At 38.4% G+C, this 13361-nt stretch overlaps 1 protein-coding gene across 3 annotated transcripts in view; it reads left to right on the top strand.

The window, feature by feature from the left end:
- ARID5B (AT-rich interaction domain 5B) overlaps positions 1 to 13361 on the top strand; it is a 197291-nt gene that overhangs the window by 158566 nt on the left and 25364 nt on the right. For 2 of the 3 annotated variants that reach the window (XM_008053861.2, XM_008053863.2), the window contains 2 exons: positions 1450 to 1502; positions 11683 to 11780. In XM_008053861.2, coding sequence (XP_008052052.1) covers positions 1450 to 1502; positions 11683 to 11780 — 151 coding nt within the window. The remainder of the gene's footprint in view (positions 1 to 1449; positions 1503 to 11682; positions 11781 to 13361) is intronic. The other variant, XM_008053862.2, reaches the window with a different exon arrangement.

Consider the following 13361-nt stretch of genomic DNA (forward strand, 5'->3'; position numbering starts at 1 on the left):
GGCTTAATTTTGAATTACTTTGATGTGTACATTTCAGTGTAAGTGTCATTGTATATTTATAAGTAGAACAGAGAACTCATAGCTGAGCAGAATTCCGTATAAAAAGGGAAGAAATCCAGATCCGGCCCTGATTGTGCAACTGAATATATATTTTGCCTCTGTCTGGATTTAGTGGTGCACAGAATGATGAGCCCCTGGCTTGAAATAGTATTTTCTCCAAACGTATCTTCCTAGATTAAAACCATGTGTCATTTTGATGAAGAATGTCAAACCTGTATGTTTTACATAACAATTTACATACCTAATAGCAATTGGCACTGATTGCAAGAGAACACTTGCAGCCATTATAAACTTATATAACTACGAATGATTACAATGTTTGTCTGAAAACTGGTTGCTTGAAATAGAAGTAAAATTAATGTACTATGAACAGCTTTGTTGCATTATGCATTGGTTCAGATTAAATCAAGGCCGAGGCAGGGCTCTTGATAGTTTTGAAATAGTGCAAGGTTCAATGAGGCTTTGCGAACATGTCGTGTCAAAGAGCCTTTAAAAATTTTTTTTTCATTTTATTCTTCATTTCCCTTACCGAGGAATTACTTGAAGTTCAATTTTCCCCTCTTGTAAAAGAATCAAATCTGTAGCAGTCCTATTCTATGCTATTTGGTATAAATGAACAGGGTTGCTAGCAATTTGCCATAGTTGTTTAACAGCATAAACATATGCAAACCCTGCAACGAGAAATCTGTCTGGGGAAAAAAAAATATTTGAGACATCACACAGGCCAGTTAGGGGACTAAGTGGGCTCATGACTCAATTCCTCTCTGAGTGAATGTCTTCCTTCCCTTTGATCTGTGATATCATTGCTGCCTTGCATGTGAAATATTTGTTTTCCTGCTCATTGCAAGGCACCATGTGTTAGTAAAATACCATGTGAGCCTTTGATATAGTGCTACCATCTGACGTTCTATTAAGAAGGTAATCATATATTAAAGTGGCTGTTATTTATTGATTATGGAGAGGTCTTATCTGAGGGAAGCTTTATATATTACTATTTAATCAATGTCTTCTTTCTCAGGGTTGAACAAGCCCAACCCCAGTTTGGAAATCCCACAATTTTCCCCCAAAACACTTCAATTTAGCGTCTCTTGCTCTGCTAATGGCAACAGGACTAATTCTCTGTTGTTCTTTATCCCAAAAGTAGAACCATTTTTCATAGCTGTATGACTGTTACTTAAGAAATGTTTTAAGTGGTAATAATAGATCCTGTTGTCGAATGCCCTTTGGCAAATTGTTTCCTAAGAATTTCGCTCTCTGGGGGTGTGTTAGTGTTTCTGTTTTTTTCTCTTTCTCATTGAAAAAGAAAAAACAAACAAGATGTTTTAATTGACATTTCTTGGAAATATGTTAATGCAATGCTTATCTAAATACTTATTGTCCCTCTAACAGTTAACCTTTGGACTATGTTTCAAGCTGCTCAAAAACTGGGAGGATATGAAACAGTAAGTGTTTAAGCAACTTCAATGAAATAATTTTGCAATCTAACTTTCCCCCTCTCTTTGACCAAAATGGAGAAAATACACAAGCAAACCATCATTGACTGCCTTTTCAAATGGCTCTACACTTTTGGGGGTTTATTGGGCCGCTTTTGGAAACAGTCCCAATTAGTTCCAGGTTTGGCAAAATTGTAAACTTGTCGTAAAAACTACAAGTGGAAAACATATGTAACTCTCCCCTGTCAGGGAAATTAGTTGGGTCTGTAATTTTTTCCCATGTTGAGAAAGGGCTATTATTGTACAACAAGCCAAGATTGCATAAAAGAAATTTCCCTTGGCAACATACCTGACATCTGTTCATGTCTAATATGGGAAATGTATTAAAGGCTTTCAAAAGTAATCAGTATTGGCCATTAAGGAATAGAATGCAGCAGAATCTCCTCTCATTCTAGGGCAAAGAAGCTTTATTAGACAAGGGTCAGTGCTGCATAAACAGGAAGTTATCAAACTTATTCAGAACAGGCTCTGACACTCTTTATCAGCTAATTCTAACTGACAGGAATGAGTTATTTTTAGCCCATAGGAAAATTTGATGGCCACGGATTTTTACAGCATGTATTTTGAACCAATAAGATGATAGAGCAACAAGCTGAGATTAAAATCTTGAAATAAGAAAAAAGAGCTACATTAATATAGCCCACAGAGATGACATCTGTAATAAAATCAATTGACATAGGAAGATGTCGTCATTGGAAATATTTTCTCCTCCACACAATGATCAGATTAGGTTTTGTAGTTTCTTCTGCAATTGAATAAGAAATTATTTTTTTTCTTTTCCTAAGAAGTAATCTGGGATATCTCTGTACCATAGTAAAAATGGCAGTAAGAGACAAAAAGTCAAGAAAATGAAATTCATTTTAGCCTAAACATAATAACCAGTGTTTCTTGCCAGATAAAGCATATTGTTCTACAAACTAATATAATGGTTTGATGTCAGAGGCTTGAGATGAGAAAAGATAGCAAGCATTATGTAATTCAGATAATCTGGTATTTACTGTAGAGATATCTGCTATGAATTCTCACTAAAAACTCTTTGATGTGAGTAATATGTGCATATTGTATATTTATTTAATATATGGGGTACATACATGGGTTTATAAATATAAGTCATGTGAACTTCATTATAAAATGCATTTCATAGACATGAATTTACTTGAAATATTTGCTTTATCAAGTGCCTTGTGTAAAAATATATATTGTAATTTTTCACTTGCTTAGATATGTTGATAGGAGCAGGTTATGGATTCTTTGCCACTGTAGCTCATAGTTTTGCAAAAATCTTGAGCTAATTATAGCTTTAATCCTTGTTAAAAAAAAGGATAACTTCTTCAGGGTTAGTCTCATAAATTTAGAACTCAACCCCACACAGTAAACTTTTAAGTCTAGCTTTTAATGTTAGGAATAGGAATACACATTTTTATATGAACTGTGACTGCAGATAGTTACATGATATTGCACAATATTATGAAATGTCTTTTCAAACTCAGGAACTTTTTGTTATTCACTGATAGGGAGAGTGCCAACAGATTTCACAGAACGGTTTCTCCTGCTTTTGTATCTTCTGTATCTTCACAAAAAAAAAGTTTTTCCCCTTGCAATAGCAAGTTGGTGTTGAACATATAGAAGAAACTTCTGATAAGTTTCAGAGCATTTGCAATATTATATAAACAAAGAGTATTTATTGTTTTTTAAATGAATGACCACATAGTCAGCAAATCACCTGACCACATATTTACTGAATACCGTATGTATACAAGATATTGTGTTAGACAATGTGGGAGATGCAAAATATAGGTATTAGTGGTATTAGTCCTTAAGTTGCTTACCATTCAGGAGAGGCAATGATTATAAGAGAAGGTGGAAAAAGATCAGTGCCCTGTACAGACAAAGTACTTCCCCATGTAGAGATGAGGGAAGGGAGGCTGAATACTCTCTGTTGCCATTTGAGCAGAATTTGGGGGAGTGGTTGGAATTTAGACACAAATGATTGTGGAGGTAGAATCAAGTTGGGCTTAGAGAGTTTGTGAAACTTAAAATAGAGTGATACGGTTGCTGGGACAAGCAACCAACCATGACGGAGAGCCTTCAGAGAGAAGGATGGAGAGAAGATGGAACCAAGTGAAGCAGGTCCTCTGATGCCGAACCCATGGATTCTAGGCCCCAGAGTTATTCAGTAAACAATGAGGGACCACAAAAGGTTGTCAACTCTCCATCTCAAGTGATAAGAGTCACTCCTCTTTCTGGTACTGTGGGGGCACCTTCACAAGGGGATATATATGCCCAGCTTTTTGACAGAAAAGGAAGATTAGAATAGGACAGAGAGCTCTTCCTTCATCTGTTGATTCTCATTTACCTTTAGCTCGAAATAATCCTGATGCCATCTTGGCATTTTCTAGAGGTGTCATATTCTGATCCCCTTCATTAGGGTCAGAGACTATGGAAGACCAGATTGGCATCTGCTGTCCATTTGGTTATGAACAAAATTTTAAAAGAAATTTATCTTTCATTCCTTCCTTCTTTCTTTTTTATCTCTTTTCTTTTTTCTTTCTTTGTCTCTTTCTTCCTTTCATTTTTCTTTTCCTTTGTTTTCTTTTCTTTTCTTTTATTCCTATTGGCCCTGTAGGCACCTAAGTTTGCCACTACCATTTTACATTTAAACTTTTGAACCTGCTAAGTACAGAATACATTTTTCTCCTGGCATATTTTGACTAATAAAATTGTGAGATGTTCAATGAGCATTCCATTTTGAAGTTAGTTCAGGAGTTGTATAAATAGCTTCCAAAGTCTGAGGACTTAAGTTGTCATCACAGAGTTACTAGAGGACACTTATCTCTGAGATTATCTGATACCTGAAGCAAGTGTAGACTTGTAGTCATTTAGAACCTAAACATGATCTTAGAGTCTTCTAGATCAGTGACCCCTAAAGACTACTCAGGACTGAGGCTCAAGTTTTGAGTAGGGAACTTTAAAATAGGTAGTTGTCTAGATCTCCACCCCAAGATATAAACTCTTCAGTGAAGTATGGGCCTGAGAACCAGAAAATCCTTTTGGTGTAAGCTACCCAGGTGATATTGATTCAAAGCCAGCAATAGCAATGATTATTAACACTTAACCAAATGTCCCCATGGCTTCAGAACGTGGCCCCCATCTAAGTCAAATATCAAAGATTAAAAGGTGTCTTTATGCTAAACAACATACACATGCTAGAATATTAACATTTCCTTGGCTCAAGAGCAGCCCAAAGTTTCTGATGACCATTTTTCCTTTTGGTAAGTGATAGTATAAGTTGGGACTCAGTAAGCTATTTTCATTTTGAGTAAGAGGAAGTGTAGTGTTTATTTTTCCTGACTTGTCCATTGTGCAAAAAAAAAAAAGGTTTCTTGTTCTGCTCCAGTTCATACCCTCAATTTATGGATGAGATAAGTGAGGCACAGGGAGATTAAATGAGTTGTATGGGATCGTCATGGTGTTCTTAAAATTCCAACTTGCTGAGAATTTGGTGCACAATTGTCTCATCCTCCATAGCATCACTGGGAGGAAAGAGATCTGTAAATGACCATTCTTTGTGCCTGCCTTTTCCAGTAATCTCTCATACCTAGAATGCTTGCTACATATTTTGGGGGGAAAAAAGTAACAACTTACCTTCATTAGTAGCATCTTTCAACCTGTTCTTTGTATCTAACATGAGCCTTATCTGGTGTACTAATTACTAGCTGGAATGTTATCTGATTTTTGAGGAAAAAAAAGTGTGAATTCAGGAGATGAATCAAGAAGTCTGGATAATGTAACTATTCAATAATAGTAAAAAAAACTGCAAGTATAAAATTTGTAGCTGTATCACTTCTGTGGTTAAGTTGTGATTGGATAAAGACATCTCTCTGGAATTCCTTCTGGTTATAAAAAGAGGCCATCTTAATTGGCTTGTTTTTGTTTGTGGTTATAAACTATTCCAAACCTTCTGGTTTGAATTGTGGATTATGGATTATTTCATTTCAGTCCTCCACAACCCTCAAATTGAATTTAAAAAAAAGAGAGAGAAGCAGAAGTTTTATTTTAAGCCTTTTACAGCATTTGTCTGATGGTTATATACAGTTCTCCCAGCCTCCTCTGCTTTGCTAGAAATGTATAGTGTCTCTTCATCCTTAGGTGGAGAGATCGTAAATATATTGAATGAACTTGATTTTCTAAAAAAACAGTGTTCTGGCACCTTGACTGGTTGGCAGTGAGAACTCTTCTTTGCAGTATACCCAATGTTTCCTTCCAAACATTTGAGTGTGGCTCTCCCGCAGTTGAAGAGGCAGAACCAGATAAAGCTTTGCTGATGAGCTAAGGAGGCCTTTCCTTTAGTGTCTGGTGAAGCAATCAATGCTGGAAGAGCAGCTTGGGGTATTACCAGGATACAGCAAATGGAGGGTGGTTTGTTAAAGTGATTTCCATTTGGCTAACCCTTTGATGGCAAGCCAGAGGTAATATTTGGAGAGAAGGTAGAGTAGGGAAATTAGTCTTGAGTAAGTCTTATCCTCCAGATAGAAGTTGATGCACAGTGTTGCCTCCTCAGAATGTCAGTTAGCAGGCCCTTCTCTTTGCACTTGTAAGACAGGACCATTATTTTTCATGTAGAAGGAGAAGTCACTTTTCTTGCTGGAAGGATTGGGCTTTGACATCAAATTCTGGCTTTGACATCATTTTCAAGACATCCTGTGAATCTAACCCTAGTTCTCTGGACAGACAAAGCCTCTTGCTTAAATGCAAAATTGCTGGGGCCAAAGATGATGTCATGTAGTTTTGAAAGGCTCCAGTTCCTGGAGTACTACCAGGAAAAGAAAGTCATCTTCCTTGAATTCAGTCCGCCCTCAAGGTGTCCTGAGAAAGAGGCTGTTTCTCAGAGCAGCCCAGGCAACATTGCTTGCAGGCAAACTCTTCATATTTCCTACACATTCTTAAGCCATTGCAAGAACTCAAGTCTGAAAAGATTTCTGATAGCTATTTACTCACCAGGCCACAAAAATACCAGGATTATTTCATTCTTGCATTCTCAAACATAGAGGAATCAAGGCTCCAAATGCATGTCCTGGGTTAAAACAGCGGTTTCCTTTTTTGTTGTTTTTTTTTTGTTAAAGCAGCAAGGTATTTTTGTCAAATAAAATTGTGGAAGAGACAGATTCCTTTTTCACCCACTAGACCTGTTTTCCTGGCCAGGGTTAGCAGTGTGGAGAGCTACTTTCAGGTCACCTGTAAATCGCCACTGGGGTTCTAAAAAGCAGTTTAAAAACCACTCTTTTTATAAGCAGTGAAAACCTTATGAACATAATAGGTGTGAGTACTTTTCACAGAGTTTCTTGGGTCTTATCTACCCTAGGGAAAGAAGTCACTTTCAAGTGTCTTCAAAGTGAGATTAAGTCTTGTATATACCTAGATTGGTTTATTTTACTTGGGTATGGTCTTTCGATTTTTCATCTTACTATGGTTAATTGTATGGGGTTATGCTTCCTGCTAAAGTATGAACCCTTGAAAGCAGCAACATCGTTTTTTTCGCATTATCTTTCCATCCTCTACCCTCTATACCCCTTCCACTTCCATACCTCTGTATGGACAAAGTGCCCTAAAATGATAAGCGGTGGTAGACAGTGATGTCATGAATCTCTGTCATCTTAGTGAGGACCTTGAAGGCGAGGGAGAGAGAATACAACCCAAGAAAAATAACTTCTTGAATGAATTTGGCCATTTTCTTTGGGAAACAAAGAGCCAGAAGTTCTTTGTTCCCTTAAAAACCTAATGTGAAAGAAAACCATGTTGAAACACAAACATTACCAGGAAGCCTAAGGCTTAATAAGAGAGTGACTCCAACTGGCCCCTTCCCTAGATCAAATTGTCCAACAGAGTGGGCTGGGGACTAGATACCAGGAAACAGATTTTGATTGAACCCCAAATGGGGTTTTAAAACTAACACACGTCCAGAAAAGACATTGTACAACAGAATTAAAGCCCTAAAAAATACATAATTAGGAACAGCTAAACATGTTTGTACAGAACGCAGATCTACATGAAGCCAGTAAGTGGGCCAGGAGATGTTCTCATGCCCCTTTCTCCTTTTAGGGCTCTGATACCCATTGTGGGTTTGAACAAGGGGAAGATTTAGACATTTCTTCCTCTTGAGTCCATGGTTAGTATTTGAATTAAAAATACATATAGAGACCAAAAAACAGAGGTGTGTACCCAGGAGAACTGTATGCTAAGCAGCATTCAACAGTTGGAAAGAGCACATTTTATGACTTTCCTGTGGAAAGAAAGTATCTCAAAATGGCCTGATTCATCCAGGCCGTCCAGTGGATGCTAATTACACAGAGGAACCACTTTCTCAAAGTCTCAGCTCTGTCTTCATGCCAGATGAACCCTCACTGGTAAAAACTGTATTTATGTATGTATGTATTTATTTATTTAAATTGTAGAGACGAGGTCTCACCAAGTTGCCTGGGCTGGTCTCGAACCCATGGACTCAGGCAATCCACTCGCCTCACCCTCCCAAATTGCTGGGATTACAGGCTGAGCCACCAAGCCTGGCCAAAAACTGTATTTAAACACTGGAGCCTACTAGCCAGGGTGCTAACAAAAACCCCTGACCGTCTGCACATGGCTTATTAATGCCAAGTGGTGCTTGATGCTGCAGTTTCAAACCTATGTGAGACAGATTTGTTTTGCTCCTTTTGATAATGCAAAGTCTTGTCATTTTTGTGATAGAAGTGTACCATTTCCGACACTCGCTGGCCTAGACAGTAGGATGGAGTAGGAGGCATGGTCGGTGTTACATCTTCCATTTCCATATCAGCAGTAGCTTTCTTGCTCATCACATTTTCACATTTGTATTATTTTGTTAATATGGTTGTCCACTTGTTTATTTTGAGTATCCTCTAGTACAGGCGTCTCCAATCCCTAGGCCATGAACCGGTACCAGTCTGTGGCCTGTTAGGAACTGGACCACACACCAGGAGGTGAATGGCAGGCGAGCAAGCGAAGCTTCCTCTGTATTTATAGCTGCTGCCCATTGTCCACATTACCACTGTCTTCTGTCACATCAGTGGCGGCATTAGCTTCTCATAGGAGCACTAACCTCATCATGAACTGTGCATGCAAGAGATCTTGGTTGCACAATAAGAATCTAATGCTTGATGATCTGAGATGGAGCTGAGGCCGTGATGCTAGTGCTGGGAAGCAGCTGCAAATACAGATTAACATTAGCAGTGAGGTTTGACTGCACAGAGACCATAGTAAATCAACTACTTGCAGACTCATATCAAAACCCCATCAGTGAGTTGATGTACTTCATTTGCACAACTGCATCTGTTGGCAGGCTTTAAGCCAGAATCTGACACTGATTTTAGTCTGCTTGTGGCCTGCCCATTATTTTATTTACCGCTTCCACCCATGCCTCTTTTTTATGGTGAGTTGTATAATTATTTCACTATATATTCCAACGTAATAATAATAGAAATAAAGTGGACAAAAATGTTACGCATTTAAACCATCCCAAAATATCCCCCTCCCCTGCGCTGCCCCCAAGTTTGTGGAAAAATTGTCTTACACAAAACTGATCCCTGATGCCAAAAATGTTAGAGACCACTGCTCTAGTAGAATGCAGCCATGTTGGATGTTGGGTATGTTTTTTATTATTGCAACCCAGCTGCAACATGGGTTAGCGCAGTGTCTAACAAATGAGAGATGTTTAGTTTAGTAGGTCTTGGGTGAATTAATGGGTGAGTGAGTAGATATGATTAAGACTTATCCATGACTCAGTGGTGAGCATAACACAGAACCTGTGTTCTAATGACAGACACAAGTGGTCAGGGTGGAAGAAACCATAGTATTACTTCATACTTTAAGAGAGTAAGATCTCAGCACTGCTGGCTCAACCCACCCCCTTCGATTGTTGCTCTGTTATATTTCCCCACTAGAAAACACTCAAAGCTAAGGGTTGAGAATACATACCAGAAGCTGGGATTTCCGTAGTCATCTGCCTCCTTTGAAGGCAACGGCTCCTGGAGTTCTGAGAGATCACCTCACACAAGCATGGGGTATTCACCAGGTGATTCTGTTATGAAGGCCACTTTTATGTAATGGAAAGAAGTCTGCTCTTGGGATCATATGACAACTGTGTAGGTGCTGGTTTTGGTATTCTGCTGCTGTGTGTCATTGGACAAGTGTGCAACCTCTCTGAGTCTCACTTCCTTCATCTGTGAATGAGATCCCTATAACCTGCCTCATAGACTGAGGGAAGATTAAAATGATATCACAGATATGAAAAATCTTTCATAAAATATAAAATACAATGCACACAATAGACAAAAATTTGACAAGAGTGATGACTTCTTCTGAAGTGTTTGCAAGGACACACATAGGCTGTTGTCTGGCCCGGCAGTGCTCCCCAGGACTCACACGCCTCATCTGAGTGAGGGGAATACAGAGGTGTGTCTAAGGTGCCTCAGTATTCTAAGGGTTTTGAGAAATACTGTAAACACATGGAAGAGGATCCCGTTTCTTCTTTGATATGTGGGCCTCTGATAGATCAGTCTGAGATCGTATCATTTAAAGGTTACAGGGAGATTGTAGCTAAATGTAAGATAATTATCAAAACCTGTATTTTGTGTGAAAGGAGTTTGGAACCATTTATTATCATCTAAACCAAGCTATAAGAAAAGAGGATTTTATTTTCAGTTATACCTACTAGCCAGTGTAAGAGGTGGTTCTTTCTAATGAGAACTACTGAAACCAATTGGTTCAAGAAGGCTTTGTGGAAAACTGAACAGTGCAAAACTAACATTGTCTCCAGGTCCTGCTTGGGCCTGGTGAGAAGGGTTTATGGAAATGAAGCGGTTCTTTTTATTTGAAATGGAAAAGGTACCATTTACCCCCCTAATATTTAACCACCCATCTCCTCCTCCTTAGATTACAATTACAGAGACTTCATTTCAAGTTGACTTGTCTCCCTCCCGCCCCCCTTTGCTGCCTCTAGCCACTTGGTGTGAACTCTGCTGGCAGCTCTGTGGGTATTTTCCAAAAAAAGCCTCCTGCTCTGATTGCATGAAATTCCAATGGCACCTTTGCCATGCCCTTTCCCCCTCATATTCCCATAACAGAGTTTTCTTCTAACCCTGTTTAGAAATGTTCACAGGGACCTCAGGATTTGTTCTGCCTTCTAGATTCCAAGGAAATACTAGACTTGCTTGGATGTAGTAAATGATGTGGTTTCCCCAAGTTAATCATTTGCCAGATCTTGCAATCTGTTATTTTGTAAAATCTTAATTTATGTACAAAAATAAAATTAAAGAAAAAAAAACAAGATCATAGTGCGCAGCTTAGTATATTGCAAGCTGTTTGTTTTTATTCATTCAACTCAATAACATACATAGCTAGCATTTTAACTTTGGAATATGTTAAGTTTTCATACGGTTTGATCAATATCCCATTTTTCTGACCTTAGTGAATAAAAATAAACAGCTTGCAGCATATACAAGTTTCAGATTTTGGTTTTGTTTTGGTGGTTAGAGAAGCTGGCATAAAAATATAGCCCTGAGATGACTGCAAATTCCACAACCAATTTGATCATTTAATTTAATTTAATCTGTGTAATAATTTTAAAATGCTTTAAAATAGGCTACATATCACATGTTACAAAACTCAGAAGATACAAAAGCATATTTGATGAAAGGACTCTCTTTTTACCTATGTACTTGGCCGCCTGTTCCTTATGATTCATCTAAACTGATGAACTGATACAATTCAACTGAAATCTAATTATATTTTGATGCTTTATCACATGACACAAAGGAGCAGGGTATGAGTTTGAGACCTTGGCAAAGAGCTACATGAGTACCCAGGGAGGTGTCTTAAATGAAATGCACTGAGGGTGACAAAATGTAGATCCAAAAGTAGAATTCCATTTTTATTGTAAAGAAAAGTGCTGAAAGCGAGATCTCGCTCTACAACCATGTCTCCATATACTCATTTGGACCTCTCTGTTTCTGGGTTTCCAGAACAGACTGTTCTCTTCTGACTGTTGCATATGTATTGAAGCCTGGCACTGTGAGTCTCTTACGATGCAAGATTGAATCTCCCGTTGCCATTTTTTCAGATAACAGCCCGCCGTCAATGGAAACATATTTATGATGAATTAGGCGGTAATCCTGGGAGCACCAGTGCCGCCACTTGTACCCGAAGACATTATGAAAGGTAAGAAACTGTTTCTTGGAAAGTCCTTGCTTAATTAAACGTGTGTTAATTGGAAGGAACTTCTGGTCAAGGATAAGACAGAGGAAGTCTAAGGGACCTTTTGGGAAACAGAAAATTTCCCGCTGGCATTTTGCTTTGCATACTGCTTTCTGATTTTTAGGGAATATGGCTTTCTCTGGTTACAGGAGCTAAAATTAAATGTTCTTTTAGTTTGTGACCACCTGCCTGACAATGCCTTTTTTTTTTTCCTCACAAACATAGATTACTCAGTATATCCTCTATAGGCTCATTTACGATGAGAACTTTTAGCTTCTGGAAAATAAAAATCTGCATTGTTACTATGAGGTTGCCATATAACTATATTAACAATGAAAAGTAAGTATTTCTTATAGTAAGAGAAATGGACTCAGTTAGACTTTTTTTTTTTTGAGTTGGAGTCTCACTCTGTCACCCAGACTGGAGTGCAGTGGCTGCTCCCGGCCACCGCAGCCTCGCCTGCTGGGCTCCGGTGATCCTTCCGTCTCAGCCTTCCAAGTAGCCTGAATTACAGGCACGCACTACCACGCCCGGCTGATTTTTTGATTTATTGTAGAGATGAGGTCTGCTGCCCAGGCGGGTCTCGAACCCGCGGGCTCAGGCAATCCACTCACCTCAGCCTCCCAAAGGCGCGGGATTACAGGCTGACTTACAAGCCCGGCAGACTTTTTTTTTTTTTCTTTATTTTTTTCTGCCCCATCTTGGTATTTTTTTTTCCCCCTCTATAGCTATGCTTTTGACCCAGGAAATCTACTTGCCAAGTTCTATGTGGCTTAGTTAACAATTTCAACCTATTTTAGAAAGGTGATGATAACGCAAACAAATAGTAATGCAAAATCAGCCTACTGTGAAGATTGTATCCACAGAAGTGGATTTCTCCCTCATGTTAGAACTCTGTTACCCACCATTAAAGACCTGTTAACAAGTTCATGCATTATTCCTCCACTGTACTTCAGGCCCACACCTAATTGGTTTAGGTCATATCAACTGGCATTTCCCTTTAGGCCTTATATGTGCATTCTCAGGCAGTACCATTTAACACATCAAGTCCTAGTCATGTTTCTTCTTTTTTATTTTTTAATTTTTATTTTCTTTATTTCAGTAGCTTTAGGGGGTACAAATAGTTTTGGTTACATGGTTGCATTGTATAGTGACAAAGAAGTCTAGGCTTTACGTGTACCCACCATCCCCATCTGTGTACATTGTACCCAACAGATGCTTTTTCGTCCCTCCATCCCTTCCCACTCTCCCCCTTCTTAGTCTCCAATGTCAATTATAATATTCTCCATGCAGTTACAGATGCTTAGTTTAGCTCCCACTTATGAATTCAATTGTACTTTAATCTGTATTGCATTTAACTTAGACTTTTTGGGTATGGCCATTCAACAAAACAGAGAATAATTGGAATAATTGAGTTGAGTTTAGTATACCATGAAAAATTCCCACAAAGAAGTCCCTTAATTGGCAGTGTTATAATCCAGAAGAATTTTCTTAAAAACTGATAATAAACGTTCACATTTTTACTCTTTTTTTTTTTTTTTTGAG

The sequence above is a fragment of the Carlito syrichta genome, unplaced genomic scaffold, assembly GCF_000164805.1.
Source record: "Carlito syrichta isolate Samal-C Ts95f unplaced genomic scaffold, Tarsius_syrichta-2.0.1 Scaffold288766, whole genome shotgun sequence".
NCBI classification, from domain to species: Eukaryota; Metazoa; Chordata; class Mammalia; order Primates; family Tarsiidae; genus Carlito; species Carlito syrichta.